Source organism: Argiope bruennichi, chromosome 2 (assembly GCF_947563725.1).
Source record: "Argiope bruennichi chromosome 2, qqArgBrue1.1, whole genome shotgun sequence".
NCBI classification, from domain to species: Eukaryota; Metazoa; Arthropoda; class Arachnida; order Araneae; family Araneidae; genus Argiope; species Argiope bruennichi.
In genome coordinates, this window is record NC_079152.1 from 128973011 (window position 1) to 128989246 (window position 16236).

A 16236-nucleotide genomic window follows, 5' to 3' on the forward strand; every position below is an offset into this window, starting at 1 on the left:
CATTTGAAATATATATGTGCATATCACATGCACGTTAAAAAAATATTACACTTTAATACATATATTTGTATAATTTCAGCTTCATTCAGAATAATTTTAAATATTTAAAAAAATGTCTTCCATATAGTAAGTGTAATTACAAGTGCTGGAAGTCATCACAAATCTAAATTCTAATGAGATTGTTGAGGAATTTTTCTGTTGTAAAAAATATGATAATGAACAAAAATTGCCTTAATCTTCTTTTTTACCGCTAAAATTTAAAATATACTTTACATTACAATTATAGTCATTAATAAATAATTTGATAGGTGATATAATTTGATAAGTGAAATTTGATAATAATTTGTTAAAGTGATATTTACGAATTAAAGAGATTTTTTTTTCTGATTTGTCTGCTAAAATAATAATAAATTTCTTTTTAAATTGTTTTATCACTTCCTTAAATAATTTGTTAACAAAAATACCTTTTTTTTCTACATCTACTTTTAGAGTTAATCCTACTATTTATCTCTTCCAAAACCTTCCATTCTCCGAACTCTGTCGAAGACATTTTCTCTCACAATTTAAAAAGCAAATTTTAAATCTCTACCAATAGAGTTTAAAATCTTTTTAATGATTAACTTTCTGTTAAATTGTGTTCCCCCGTTCTACTGGCTTCCTTAAAAAGTATGATTCAATAAATTTCAAATTTCTTGTTATAGCATATCTTTTTTACGTCTATAAAATCTTTATAGGGTTCATTCTTATCTTTCTTGCAATTAATTTTATTCATCCTATCTAAATTTTTGAAAATTACTAATTTGTTTTCTTAAATTTTTAGTATAATTATAGGATATTGAAAAATTTGTAGCATTTTTAAAGTGTAAATATTTTTATTGTCCTGAACAAATTTTAGTAACCCCAACTTTTCAGAAATAACATTCAAAAATTTGGCAACAAAACATTCTTTATTTAAAATATTTTTGTCTTTTAACCATAAATCATAGTACTAACTGTAGTACTTAATAGCAAATAAAATGATGAAGTTTTTGGAGACAAGGATAATATTTGCATTTGCCATTAATTTAACATTCTTAAAAGCGTTTTGGGTAAATTGAAAAATCTTTTATAAAGGAAAAAGAAAGGGTGACAATTAAGATATTTATTGTGCAATATAAAGCATAGTTATGACTACATTATTAAGATTACAAATATCTATTTGGACTTTAAAATAATTGAATAAAATTGTTTATTAATAAAATTTTAAAGATTTAAAAACTACAAGTTCCACTCAGTTTATATTTTTAGATTTAATTAAATTTAACATCAATATAAAAAAAACCATCCATTGTTTAAGGATAAAAATATTTTAAACAAAAAGTTTTGGAGCATTCATTAAATGCATGATATTAGACATCTAAAAGAAGTAATGATTTCTTTTCATTATTTCCTATATCTTTTTTTTATTTGATTTGTTTCATGTTTATAAAGATACAATTTCTAATCGCTATTAACTTTTATCCTGTTATGCTACAGTTTTGAAATTTTGTACTCTGTATTCATGATAATAAGATGCTATTTTATCAATTTCAGAACTTAGTTATTAATCAATCAATTAATTTAGTAAACAATTTTTATTTCATACATGTGATAGCTGTTGGTAGGGAATTGGAAAAAAAAACAATTGTTTTCAAGATTCCTTAATTATAATAATGAATAATAAATTTGACTAAAAGCTAGAAAATGATGAAAATAAAAATACCTCTCTAATAAAAGTGTATCCTTATAAAACTTTAATTCGAATTTTTGTTGAAATTAAATTTACAAGTAAAATGGCTATAAGCATTTTAGTGAATCCCGAATGCATGTACGTGGCAGTACCTAATTTTCTTCGCAACAAACTTAATTTGTGTGGGCCAATCATCTCCATGTATCATCTGTGCCCACCTTTTGTTTGCCCCGGACGATGCTGGAGTTGATTTAAAGGGCGTCCACTGCTCATTAGGGTCTTCTTAAAAAGGCAGAGCAGAAAGAAGCCTCCTGTCACAAACAGCAGTAGCCATGTCCAAGCCGACGGTAGTAGCCTTTACCTTCGGGATGGTCATTCTCAGTATTCAGGTCCTGCATGCTTGCCCTCGGTCATCTTCTGGTTTGTATGTTTTCAATAATTACTTCCGTTAGGGATAAATCATCTTTTGAACTTTGTTGTACATAATTAAATGTTTCTCATATTATTTCGGAAATATCTTCTGGCATTTTTATAACTTTAAAATCTACTATGTAAAATTAAACTTCTGACTTTTTATTATTATTATTATTATTTTGTAATTCTCCAATTAACTGACTTTAGCTGCTTAGAGAGATAAAACTTCATCTTTAGAATTTTATTTTATAGCTCATTATACATATACAATTGTAAAAAATCTGTTTTCTAAAACTAGAATGATGATCTGAGCTCTGTTTGATTTATGTGATTTTTCAATCAGTGGCGTTAATTTATTTTAACCAATATTCTGTTTTTCATGTAAAATGCAAAGATGCAGCAATGAATTGTTAGCAGGAAAATTCTCTTTTTGTTTTCGATAATATGTGAACCTTCATTTTTATTAATAAATCTCAATCTCTATTTATTTTCAGAAAAGTGTGACTTAAAGTATACTCGTGAAACTAAAGTGTAAACTTGTTGCGTAACTTAAATATAAAAAGTTATCTAAAAATTATTTTTGTAGAATTTTTTTTCTTTGTTATTTTTAAAGTTAACTTGGATTATTTCTGAATATCGGATTATACTAAACGAATAATGGCTCAAGTTATATTGGATGATTAGATTTTAATTAAACTGTATTTTTCTAGCCTTTACGGTAGAAAATCCATTTATCATTTCATCGAAATGTATTAAATGATATAAATAAAATTGTTTGTTAAATGATATAAATAAAACTGTTTGTTAAATGATATAAATAAAACTGTTTGTTAAATGATATAAATAAAACTGTTTGTTAAATGATATAAATAAATGATAAATGTTAATTCGATTCATTAAATGATATAAATAAAAATTATTTGTTAATTGATATAAATAAATGTTAATTCTATTCATTAAATGATATAAATAAGAATTGATCTTGTAGCTTTACATTATTGCATTAAAATCTGTAAGGTAATTTTCTTACTTAAGTCAGTACTTGGTTTGATAGGTATTCAATCAAAATTCTCATTGATTTTTTTTTTGCATTCTACAAGTTTTTAATTCAAAAATAATCTTTTCAGTCTCCTTTTACGATTTTGTTTGATAGCAGCTAACTATGCAAACAAAAAGCTCACTCCACTAACAAAGAAGCTCTAAACGTCATCAAACTTCTCGTTTAAAACAGATTTAACACTTCAGTGCTATACAAATTTACTTCCCTTACAAGCAAACAGAACAATCGTTGCACAAATTTTAGACATTTGAATACCATTAAAAATAAATTCTATGAAGTGAGGAACTTTAAAGTATTACTGAAAGCTAATTGCAGATGAAAAAAAAAAAAAGGAAAAAAGCTCTTAAAGTTTGATAGAAATTATTTTTTTATCGCTAAATTAGTTTTTCTCGTTAATCGAACTGGGAAAAAACTCACCTTTTATGTTTCTGACTTTAGAATTTATTTGAGATTTTTATCTTTCTGCATTTTGTAGTCTTTTAACGATCTCTCTTTTTTTATTCTCACTATGGATTTGATATGTAATAGCTACATTTAGTTTCTTGCACAAGAGAGAAGTATCGAGTACATCAAAATTGCGAAATACAACAAAATTGATGTAAAAGTAGATAAATAGTAGATTGCATTTTTTTCTCTAGAAAATTCACTTACAAAAAGAATATCAGTTTTTCTGACTCAAAACAAGAAAAGAATTTTTTCCCTATATTCTACAAACCTTGGAAACAGCGAAAATCCAATAAATAATTAGAAGTCATTCTGTCTAAAAAAATATCTCCGTATATATACCCTCATAAAACAATTCTGTTGAGTCAAGACTTCACATTAACCCTTTCTACAACGGTGCACACATTAAATAATAATCTTCTCCCACCGAACAATTTTTATAAGAGCCTGAATATTATCTCGAAATCAGATGGAACTGATCTTCAAATTACATAATTTTTGTCTCCCTATAAAGTTTTAGTAACTTTTTTTATTTTCTTTTTATTTAAGGAGCCGAACTTTTCCACGACTTTAAAGTCAATTATATGCAGCTGTTTAAAAACAAAAACAAAAAAGCCAAAGCTGGACATTTACAAAGCATGTCCTTTTGTCATGTGCCATCAAAAGACGACAATTGTATGGAATAATTTATGTTTGTTTTCCAATAATGTTTATTTTCAAAAACGGTTTCACGCAACTTCCTTAAGAAAATTTCTGAAAACTCCCGGACTGCCAAAAGAGAGAGCATCTTTGAAATAACTTTGTTTGAAATAACTAAGTTCTCAAGTAAATATAATTTTTGAATAGTTTTCTAAAATTTAGGATTACTTAAATTATTTTTATGAACTTGAGGATAAAAATAACAGTAATCTTTTCTCACTTTAAAACCCTAAATATTTGGTTTCTTGCTACTTCCCCCTCCCCCATGAAAGATCAACGCTCTTTGCATCTGTACTCCCCTTCGACGCCATTGTTTAAATCGTTCTATATTTAGTATTTAAACTAGACACCCGCGAATTCACCAGCGATTATTTGTTATAGATATATGTGTGTAAAAAAAGTATATGTGTTAAAATATTTAAGTCATTCAATTTTCGGATTTTTATATCTGATTCTTTCATTTGTTTTTAGAATCTTTAACCCTGATTTCAAAATAATTTATCCGCTCATTCAAATGTAGAGAAATTTAAGACATCAAATGAATGAGCGAAAGATAGCATTAAATAGCAAAATAGGCTTAAATTACAAAGAAGTAAAAATCATTATTATGGATTGTGTTTAAAATTAATTTTGAAAAATTGATCAAAATTAGAGAAATAACAGTATGAAATAAAATTTGTTACTAAAACACTAATTTATATATTTTAAATTAGTTTAAATACATTATTTAGGCAATAAAATCGTAATCGTAATGTGTGTTTGTGCGTGCGTGTGCGCGGGAGCGTGTTTGTAGATAGACAGATATAGACTGGATTCTATTTTTTTCTGATATATAAAAAATAAAAATTAAGATGATAATTTATAGAAAAATTATCAAATTTTTAATAATCGTAAATTTATTTTAAATGATGGTAGGAAGAAGAAATTTAAACAAAGCACAGAAAATCTGCTTAAACTTTATTTGCATGCGTAATAATTACCCCATGTGACCTTGTGGCTTCCCTTGGATACATACCCAACATTTATATTGAAGACTATTTTATTACCTTGTAGGGCATTTTCTAGGTGTCTCTTATGTTATTTTACCGTTCAAAAAAGAATCAGTTGTATAAGATGTCTATAAGAATTCTATGAGATATCCTAATGAAATGAAGTTTCAAGAAGTAATTTCAGAAAAATTATATGGTCATAGGCATGCGTTTATCAAACGTAAATTGATAGCTGGTATGATGATTTCTAAATGTAAAATGCGCAAAATTGATTGCTATTTTCAATTATGCCTATACGAATAAAGGGAACAATATAAAGCAGATTTTTCAGTGTGAAAAAAAAATTAAGTTTTCTTTGTTATGTCTGCAAATTTCTCTGTTGTTGTGAATAAAACCTGATGGTCTAGCTTTGCCAAACCATTCATAAATCCAAAACCATATATCCATGAATCCAAAAACCTCTAAAAAGTCTATGAATAAAATCAAGTTCTTTAAAATATCATCATGGTAAAACCCCGAAAAAATCAAGAATGTGAGAGCGGAATTCCTTGTAAGTTTTACTCCGATCACATTCCTGAATGAATTTCCGATCCTGCTGGAAAATAAGCCATTAGTGAGTTCACTATGGAATTATGAAAGAGTCGCCTGTTATTTTCTGGTAAACGTACTCTTGAACTGAAAAAAAATTCTCAAGAACCTTTACGAAAGTAGTATACATGGTTAGGTGGAGCTTTGTCTTTATGCACAGTTTCAGCAGAAGTAGTCTTTGCAAAGCCAAACTCATTGCCATTTAGCCCGACATAGGGTGGAACTCAATGAAAGTAGAAATAGTGCAAGGATAGCTGTGAAATAAGATAAATATCCACACATTCATTCAAACAAAATTGATTTTTAAAGATGCACGACTATCAGTTAAAATTCATATAACTTTGGAATATTTTCCAGCAGCAGTATCAACATAATGCAGGCTCCTATAAATTGCAATGAGCCCAGGTCTGAACTCAGAACAGCGGCCAGTGTTTTCGGTGATAATATAAATAACTTCTTCCTCTTATTTTTACAATGAAGTCTTCATTATTTGTATAATATATTAAAATTCCGCATTCTGTATAATATTTTAAAATTTTTATCAATCCATATGATAAAGCAAAATTTATTTTACAAAGTTTGATTTTAAAACATCTTATTTTTTTTCTCCAGGTAAATGCAAGCAATATGGACATGCATGTTTAGGAGGTAAGATAAATTTAAAAATATTTTATTGCAGAAACTTTAAAATAACAATTAATAATATCAGTAATATTTTGTTACATAAATTGGACCAGTTATTTAGTTTTACGGATTTTTATTAATGTAAAAGTTTTCTAAATGTTTTTGAATTTTCATAATTGTAAATATTTTAGGCTCAGTATTATAAGATGGAAAACGCGATTTTTCAATCTGAAATCTAGTGAAAAATAAACTTGGAGGAAAACTACATTATTGATTTCAAGATTCAGTGAGATTTGCAAATAATCTGTGTGAATTGTGCTTTTCCCTGAAAAAAAAACAAACGCATAACAGAAATTTTATTGGCTCAGTTTTTTGCATTGGTTATCGAAAACTGGCCTCTTCGGATGTACCTGAAAATGTAACCTATAAGACGGGGAGGTAACTAGAAGTTAAATAATAAAATGTGAATCTTAGGATAAAAGAGCAATTATAGAAGTTATAGATATTAGAGGGACCTACAAAATGAGTTATAAAACTAATGATAACTTAATAAAACGAAGAGTAAATTTAAAATTAGAGATTTCGAGAAAAATTCTCTGAAACATTTTTGTCAAAAAGTCTCAAATTCCACTTATGTCCATATTAAATATAAAGAAAAAAATTGATAGATATCTCAGACCAATGCATGCATTATTTTTTGAAATTCTCATTATATTTGAAACATTTGACTTCAAAATTTTCTAAAAAAACAAGTTTGTTAAAAATGCCTAAAAATAATTTTTTTATCTTTTGGAATCCAATGAGAGAGGGAAAAAACTATTTTTAGAATTGTTCTACAATTTCATTTAGTGTCATAAGTTGATATTCGAAACAGGGCATTGAAAGTTGAATCTGAAGTTAACATTCTGTCTCAATTTTCAAACTTGAATTCATTTTTCGTTTACCTTTAGACTTGCAACTCAAATGTCTTTCGTGAATTAATAGCAACAAAGCAAGATTTTTCTTTTTTTTAAATTTAATTTTTTTTTGTTTTAAAAATCAACTGTTACATTTGTGATTACTGGGCAACTTTTCTTAGAATACAATCTCTTTTCTGAAAATTTTACCGCTTAATTGTTTTTAAATTACATGTATTTAAGGGGAATTTCAATTTTTTTTAAAAATATTTTTTTTAATTTTTATTTATTATAAATTTACCCCTGCTCTAATTAAATTATCCTTAAATTTATTCCTCATTTTATAGGTCTTTGAAATATCCACAACTTTTCCTCTAAGGTTTAGCTGCCTTTTATTTAAACTCCCAAAACACCAACGTTAGAACTTCCAGTATTCCTTCCATTCCATATCAAGTAACATCTTTAGATACAAACGTAGATATAGTTTTAGACAGTCAACTCAGCAACTATTGACAATAAAATTTATATTATTTATTTTTTAAATATTTCAGTATTTTTCATTCGACTGAACTAGAGGATGTAAATGCATATGAAACTAAAGGCATTTTTAATAAATTGGTTTTGGAATGGTTTTTAAACTAATAAAGTCAAGACATAATTGAAATTATTAATATAATTAGCTTACTGTTTATTGTTGTTTCATCCATTGTTTAAGCTTCAAAAATAGACATTCACATAGCATTTTATGTAACCAAAAATTAAGAATATAAATTCTTTCATTTAAAAATGTAATGCATTATTTAAGAGAAGGTAAATGAACGAATAAATTTTTAATGGAATTATTCCAATCTTTATTTTCTCTAGGTTCAAAGATTAGTTAATAACAGGTCTTTCACGAAAGTAATCAGAAATGAAACATACACAAAAGATTTTGTGTAAATAAATTGACTACCTACCTTTATTAATTTATATATTCATTAGGTCAAGAGAAATAAAAACTTTATGCCAACGCTTATTTATATATAAATATATTCTATTTATATTTTCTTGTAATGGTTGTATATTACCGTGATAGATATTTTCTTCCAATAAATTTTGTTAAGTCATCATATTAACGTGGAACATAAGTTATATCATAAAGTAATAAAATTTATTTAAAAAAATAAATTAAAAATATCCAAAACTATCAGCTCAAACATCCTCTCGATATTTTAATTCTTGATTCACTAATAGAACTAGAAAATACACCAATATGTATGCATAATTTTTATGCAAATAATTTTAATCAAAACATTCATTTCAGGTCACGGGAAAAGATCAGATATTTCGAATCAGCATTTAATGGATTACATCTTAAGAAAAATGGATCGCATGCAAGATGAAAGCGCAGACATTTCCACTCCAAGGAGAGATGAATTGCGAAGCATTTTTGAGAAAAATTACGAAAAGAAATTAAATGATTGGGACAGCTACGAAGAAGATGAATTGAGACCCACTCTTTTTAACGCATTTAATTAAAAATCGTTCGATTTGGAATATTTTCAAATAATATGAAAATGTGCAGCACAGAAATAAATGCGCACTGTGCAATTAAGTACAAAATGTGTAAAGTGAAAAGATGAAATAAATATGGTAATATTTCTGTTATTTGTTTAATAATGTTAAATTACAATAATTATATAAAACCTTTCTGCAGAAAATTCGAAATTTGGGCGTAGAAATTTGGACATACAACACAAGGTGAGTTATAATAATGCCCTGAATTTATTTTGCTACAGCTTATTGCCATACTTATTTGAAAAATATATTCCTCATCAAGAAGGTCACACACATACACACACACACACACACACACACACACACACACACATATATTTAAAATTACTGTTTTCAAATATTTCTGCATATATTCGTATATATTCGTTTATTTAAACCATTTCTTAGTTGCTGCATTTATCAATTGCTATTAAAAATTCATAATTTTAGAAATGCAATGAAGTCATAAAGGTTATCTTCTATGACAAATATAAAACATAAAAACATCATTGAAAATTTAGCTCAAAATAGAAAAGGGGATAAATAAAGTTAAATTATCTTTTAATTCATTTTTTTTATATTTTAAAATCACATTAATTTTCACAGATACCAAAGAAGAAATTGTATTTGAATCTACATGTCTATAATTATGGGAATTTTGATTACCTAGTTTATTTGTTTGAATCAGAAATCGTGCTGGTGTGGTCTCGTGGTAAACTTTCAATTTCGAAATCGGATTTTATCAAACATTTTTCATGTATGAAAATCTGGTACATCTAGAAGCTCTAGACGTCAAGAGTCAAGCATTTTTCCGTTGGTATGGTGTTGAATTTTGACGTCAAACTAACGGAATAATTAACATTACATTGATTCATGCATTGTGTAATCCGAGGTTGCAAATTGCGAGATCCTTTCAAAAATAATTCTCATTTTGGGAAGGATCTAAAAATGGAATATTCCTGTATTAAACCTCCAAGTATAGCTGGATATTGAGGGTGTTTTTGGTTTCAAATTAAGAAATGTTTTATGTTTTCTACATCTGAATATATGATTGATCACAACTTAATAAAAAAATTTCAGGAAATAGGAGAATCTAAACAGCTTCATACCTATTAAAATATATCTAATATGATTTTAAGGTTCGCTGGTTTTTAGCAAACATGGTTTTAGGAAGTAAAATATACATATTAATTTTTAAGATTAATTTAGACTAAAAAATTAGTGAAAAGAGGAACATGAATAGAACATAAGGAGTGTTATCCGAAAAAGATAATTTTTATTGTTCTTTTTTTTTTATTAAACGAGAATTTATATTATGTTTTTATCCATAAAATAGAATTCTAAATCATTAAAATGTTCAGTTTCACTTCCAAATGACTCATCATTGCCGTCTCAGCTTTACAGATTTATTGAATACTCAGGGCTTCTATAATTATAATTATTACTGGTTATCTAGTACTTAAACCAAGGTGATTGAGTTATTAGAAGTAAATGTAGAATCCCTAGAATGATTGCATTTCAATCAGGGCGACCATGAACCTTATTAAATTTTCCAATGGACCTCTAAAAAGTTGGATATCTAAACCTCTATGGAACTCTAAAATGTCCCAATGGACCTATAAACGCCAATTTTTTCCTTATCTCACTTTCTAACAACCTTGTGTTGTTTATTTAAATTCCTTTTTTTATAGAAATGAACATTTCTATACAGTGAAGATATGGCAAAATCAAAAATAATAATAAATGTTCGTTTTATTTTCTTACATGCAAGATAATTCACGTTATATATTTTTCTTTTTTCAATCTATTGTATTCAAATTCATAATGAAAGTCAAACTAAACTTTTTATCTACAAACTTCTCGTTGATTTTTACATACTGATGCTTGCAATCACTATGACGAACTTTATTGCATTTTCATTATTCTTTTGACAATTTAACAGCCATACATCATACACAAGAAAATATCAAAGGCAAGTTGGTGATAGACAGGCATTTATTCAAATGATAACGGACAAAGAACAAGAGATAATGTGCGATGAACAGCTAAATTTGAGACGTGAGAGTTTTACAATGATCACAAACATGAGGCCTTTATGCAGTCTTCATTTTTTGGTAATCCGGATACTCTTTGCGCGTTCCTTCGCACTCGTATGACGTTTTGTAGAATGTTTTGTAGACCATTTCGTAATGAACCCTAGAAAAAAGAGCATCTATTATTAGTAAAAATAAAAACAATTTCCGTATCTTTTCGACGTTTCAATCATAGCAATTTCAATATTTCTTTTTTCAGAACGGATAAGGAAGTTCTTTTCCCTTTCCAATAATAAGTTTTGGAATGAAAATTTTATTTGACAAGAATGATCATAAATTATTCTAAAAAAATAATTAACGTATTTGTGCTCGAAATTTTGATGGTCTTCTTGGAACATCCGCCATTACATGCAATTAATTTATTCCACCTTTCTTCCACTCGATAAATTTATGTTGGAAGCCTTTATTATTATTATTATTACAGCCCCTTTGAAAATAACTCCGAAGCTTTTGCCACTGCCTATAATGAAGCTAAACGCTTACCCTGGAGGTGTTTCTACACACCCATGAAGAGAAAAATATTGCTTGTTTAGGGCTGAAACAAGGATGGGGAACTAGTGTGATGACGTAGACTTTTGAAAGGCAATGAAGAACAAACTCGAAACTCAAGATACATAAACACGTACCGTCTATTATTATTAATAAAAATTAATAATTAAAAATAATAATAATATAAATTAATTACACATTTCATTGTGACGAGAATTTATACGTTGTAATTCATTTTTTAGAAACCATATCAATAGCGACCCACTTCATTTTCAGTGCATTCAATTTCTTTAGAGACGCTTAACAGAATATATTTCGGAAAAAAGGCTTTATAGGCCATAAAAAATGAAGAAAAAAATATTTATCATTAAATATAACTTTCAAAAAATATTTATAATATGTGGCTTGATGAAGATTTTGAGCTCACACCAGATTTTTACGAATTATGGGAAAGACACATACACTCTTTGTAATGCACAATTTGGATACCCTTGGTTTATAAATATGCATATAAATAGCAATCCGTTTATTTGTAAAGATATTTGGACTCATACACAAGATTTGCACATAAATACAAATTAAAAATAAACAGATCACAAAAAATTAAAAACAAAAGCAAATGAAACGTCTTGCATACTTTGTTTTCGTACATGATTTCCAACCCCAGGCTCCACAGGGAACTTTGGCTTGCGTTGTTACCTTTTGTTTGAAACCCCTCTTGTATGGTTCTTTTATCTCAATATACTTGCAAGGTTTCCTGATCAAGCAGAAGTAAAATATATTTTAATTTATATCTATGCTCCACTTAAATAATTAATTCTATTAAAAATTCATACATATTACATATTCAAAAAAGAAATTAATATACATGAAGATTTTAGAAAGATGCCTCTCTATGCAAAAGAAACATAACCCAAAATGATTTTTGAGTGTGGTTGTCTTCAATTTTAGTGATTGATCATAATCGAAAAGAAATGCTGTTTATTAAGTTAAAATCACTTCAAAACTTGTGAAAACTGCTTATATAATAAAGTAAAAAAACCACTGCAAAAAATGGATACAAATATGAAAGTTGAATATTTAAAATAACAGAATGCATAGAATTTCTCAATTGATCTAGTGGGTTAGGCAATGGAACCACTGTAGTTCAAATTTTAATATTTACAGCGGTGCTAAAATCTCTAAAATTTCTGATATATTACATATTACAAATGTCGTGGTTTATTACATCATAATTAAACTAATACTGTATTCTCATATCTATGTTGTATTTATTCGAATATTCCCCATAAATATGCACGGCAATTTTCATTGATAATTAAATGCATACAGCCAAATATGACAAAAAAATAATTTCCACGAATTCCCGGGTAATAGGATTGCAATATTATAATTCTATTGTAATACAGAATTGAAATATTGTAACGATATTGCATAATGTTAAGAAGATTCAAACAAAAAAGTCGTAATCCGCATAGAGAAAAAATAATAAATAATAACCTTTACCAAAGTTAGCGAAAATAAAGAATTGAAAGGGGGGGGGATTTGCACATCAAGTCCGGGATATCAAAACATGAAAATGCTTCAAGTTTGATTCAACTGCCTTTATATTAATTTAAAAAATTCTCTCTTAATAATAACAAAATGTGTGCATAAAATAATGATAAACATTGCAGTAAAATAAATTTAGAATATTTTTATAAATTTATCAAATTACGAAAAATTCAAGGATATAAAATTAGTATAAATGTAAAACTATATTTCGAATTTTAAAGCAAAAAAGTGTAGATAAGAATAGTTTTTGTGCTAGTATATATATATATATATATATATATATATATATATATATATATATATATATATATATATATATATATATATATATATATATATATATAAAGTATTATTACTAGCACGACACCAAATCTCACTTTATTTCGCAGTGCAATCCTGTGAAGCCTGCAGGGCACAAACATTTTCCAGTCTTTCCGCATTTTCCTCCATTTAAACAGCCACCTGGACAATATGCTGAAAGAGAAATTTTAAATATATAGCTTGAAATGTAAATGTATAGCTTGAAAATTGGTTATTTTCATATGGAAGAGGGACTCAAGTGTATGATAAGTTAGTCAAATATAATGAACTAGTCGGCTTTGGTAATTAGTTTTTTCGGTTTTAAAAATATAAACATGGGGTGTATTTTTTTTAAAAAAGAGTTCATCTTGTTATTTATTAAAACTGCAAAACATGAATTTAATTAAATGAGTCTAATACATATTACTGCATGTGCAGATTAAATAAAAATGTATACACCATGAAATAAAAGCGGAATTGAAAATCCTACTTTGGAGTTAATGATCAATTAAAACACATTTTTATCTCCATCTTAACATTGACTAAAACACGAGATTGATTGTTTTAATGGATGAATTCGAATTTCATCAAAATATTAAAAAAAATTACCACAAACTCAGTATAATAAAGAAATACCATAGGCAGCAGAAAGTTATATTATAAAAAAAATTATTATGTGAGGTTTAAGATAATGTAAGAATCAGTTTTGTTCAAGAAATTTTCAACATCATTTTTCATAGGTAACTCAAAACGATTACCTATATAATGACATTTAAAACTATTTTCATGTTCGCTTAAACTTTCTTTTTTTACGTCTACTTTTATTATCTTAATTTCTTTTACTTCTTTTTCCGATGATTGAAAAGAAGATTTGGAATAGCAATAATTGAAATTGAATATTAACAGCAGCATTTGAAATAATTTACAAACAATATATAAGATATATATTCTAATCAATTTCTAATTTCTAAACATTTCTAATTTCTAATGCAATATAAATTCTGAATCGTAACATATAAGAATATAATTCTATTCGGAAAATGCTTTATATGACATAAATAATTATTTATGCCGTGTGAGTCGATAAATGTAATTTTAAAAAAGTTACAAAATCTAAATCTTTATACAGTCTGTCGGTCCTTTTAATCATATCTAGTAAAATATTTATTGCGCATTAACAATTAAAAAATGCTCCACTCTTCTATCGCTAAAAATAGTCCACCTACGAAGCTTTGAATATTACTATTTTAAATCTTTTCAACGGATCAAAGATCATCAACTGCACGTCAGCGGTTGACTGATCTAAAATCAGGAAATTCAAAATTTAATGATTCGATTAGTTTTAATTGCTAAAAGTGGCTGGTTTTTTTTTTTGTCTTTTTAAAAATTGGCATTTTTACAAATGCTTTATTAAATATGACCGTTTGGATCGGTCATATTTAGTAAAGCATTTGTATCGTATAAAAATTTAGATTTCGTAATTTTTTTAGCGGTTTAGCATCGGTTCAAACAATTTAAAATAAAATTATTTTAATTATTTAAAGCAACTAATTTAATTGCAATTCTTTGTTATCACTAATGGTTTAGAGATTTGTTACTGGAACATGATTAAAATGTTTGTTTATATTTCTCATGTTCACATTACAAATTGTTTATAATTTCCATAATAATGTATTAATGAATGCTATTCTCAGCAAGACATATATTGTACAATAATTCTAAAGAACCTTTCTGGGGACGAACTATTTCTGAAAAACAATTTTGGGCAATAGGAGATAAATGGACAAGAACTTTCTAAATTCCTCCATTATGATAAGATGTAACTCACAGAAATTAATCTGATTTCTAAAAGGAGTAAAATTTGAAAGCGGTTAGTAATTATCTATTAGCGACTAATATATCATTTTGTAAAGCATAAAATTATTCATACCTTTTTCGCAGCTATAACCAGAATAACCTCTTGAACAAGAACATTTTCCTTTGCCAGTACAAATTCCGCCATTTTGACATTCGGGTTTGCAATGAACTGAGAAGTTTGAAAATAGCATTAATTATCATTATGGACGAGTAAATAAATATAAAAATTTTAGGCTATTTATATTAAATAGCATATTTCAAAGAAAAAAATCTATACAAGCAAGTAAGTAGAAGTTGGTATTTGTAAATCTTTAAAAATTTCGTTAGCAAAATGCAGGCTTCATGTTTCAGTAAGTGCTTCTATTTTGATTGGTTGCTCATAGATGGCAGCTTGACTCTATATGCTAAATGATATCAACTGAAACGAATTAGATTTTCATCGCAACTAACAAATGTACTTCCAAAAACAATACATTTTTTTTCAATTTACTTTATTATTTCAAATGATTTTCTATACGTATCTGTAAAATTTTTAAAGGATGGGATAATTTATTTTTTTTATTTTAATATAGATAAAAAAGAAAATAATTTTACATGGCTTAGAAATAAGAAGTTATATTATGTCGATTTCCTTCTATTTCTTGAAGTATTTTGTAATTATTCAAATATTTTATTAAAAAAATCTCAAGAACGGCATTTTTTTATGATAATTAAATGTATATCGCCAGATATGACAGAAAATAATTTAAATGAATTCCCAAGTAACACAAAACATTTGTCAATATTGGCGTGATATTGAATATATTATAAATGCTTTTACAAAAAAGGAAGGTAAAAATATTGAACAACGCAGTTACAATGCAATTATTAAAAAATATATAAGAGATATCTTTACTGAAACGATGTTTTATTCTGAAGTTTGTCCTAAACTCATTCTTCGCTTTAAGGGGAAAAAAATGTTTTTTGTTAAATTAATCTAAAACTA

At 26.8% G+C, this 16236-nt stretch overlaps 2 protein-coding genes across 3 annotated transcripts in view; one reads left to right on the plus strand and one right to left on the minus strand.

The window, feature by feature from the left end:
* Positions 1-2017: 2017 nt before the first annotated feature.
* On the plus strand, positions 2018-8974 carry LOC129989601 (uncharacterized). Of its 2 annotated transcripts, none has more exons than XM_056098089.1 (3): positions 2018-2132; positions 6515-6550; positions 8726-8974. In XM_056098089.1, the coding sequence occupies exons 1-3, from the start codon at positions 2105-2107 to the stop codon at positions 8938-8940; spliced, it is 279 nt and encodes a 92-aa protein (XP_055954064.1). In that variant the 5' UTR covers positions 2018-2104; the 3' UTR covers positions 8941-8974. The 2 variants fall into 2 exon arrangements, with proteins under 2 accessions (XP_055954064.1, XP_055954063.1); XM_056098088.1 differs by having other exon boundaries at positions 2021-2128.
* Positions 8975-10935: 1961 nt separating this feature from the next.
* Positions 10936-16236, minus strand: part of LOC129961954 (uncharacterized) — a 276391-nt gene continuing 271090 nt past the window's right edge. The window contains exons 14-17 of the mRNA XM_056075603.1: positions 15325-15420; positions 13472-13568; positions 12178-12297; positions 10936-11154 (exon numbers count right to left, since the gene is read on the minus strand). Of these exons, the coding sequence (XP_055931578.1) occupies positions 11052-11154; positions 12178-12297; positions 13472-13568; positions 15325-15420 (416 nt within the window). The 3' untranslated portion in view covers positions 10936-11051. The remainder of the gene's footprint in view (positions 11155-12177; positions 12298-13471; positions 13569-15324; positions 15421-16236) is intronic.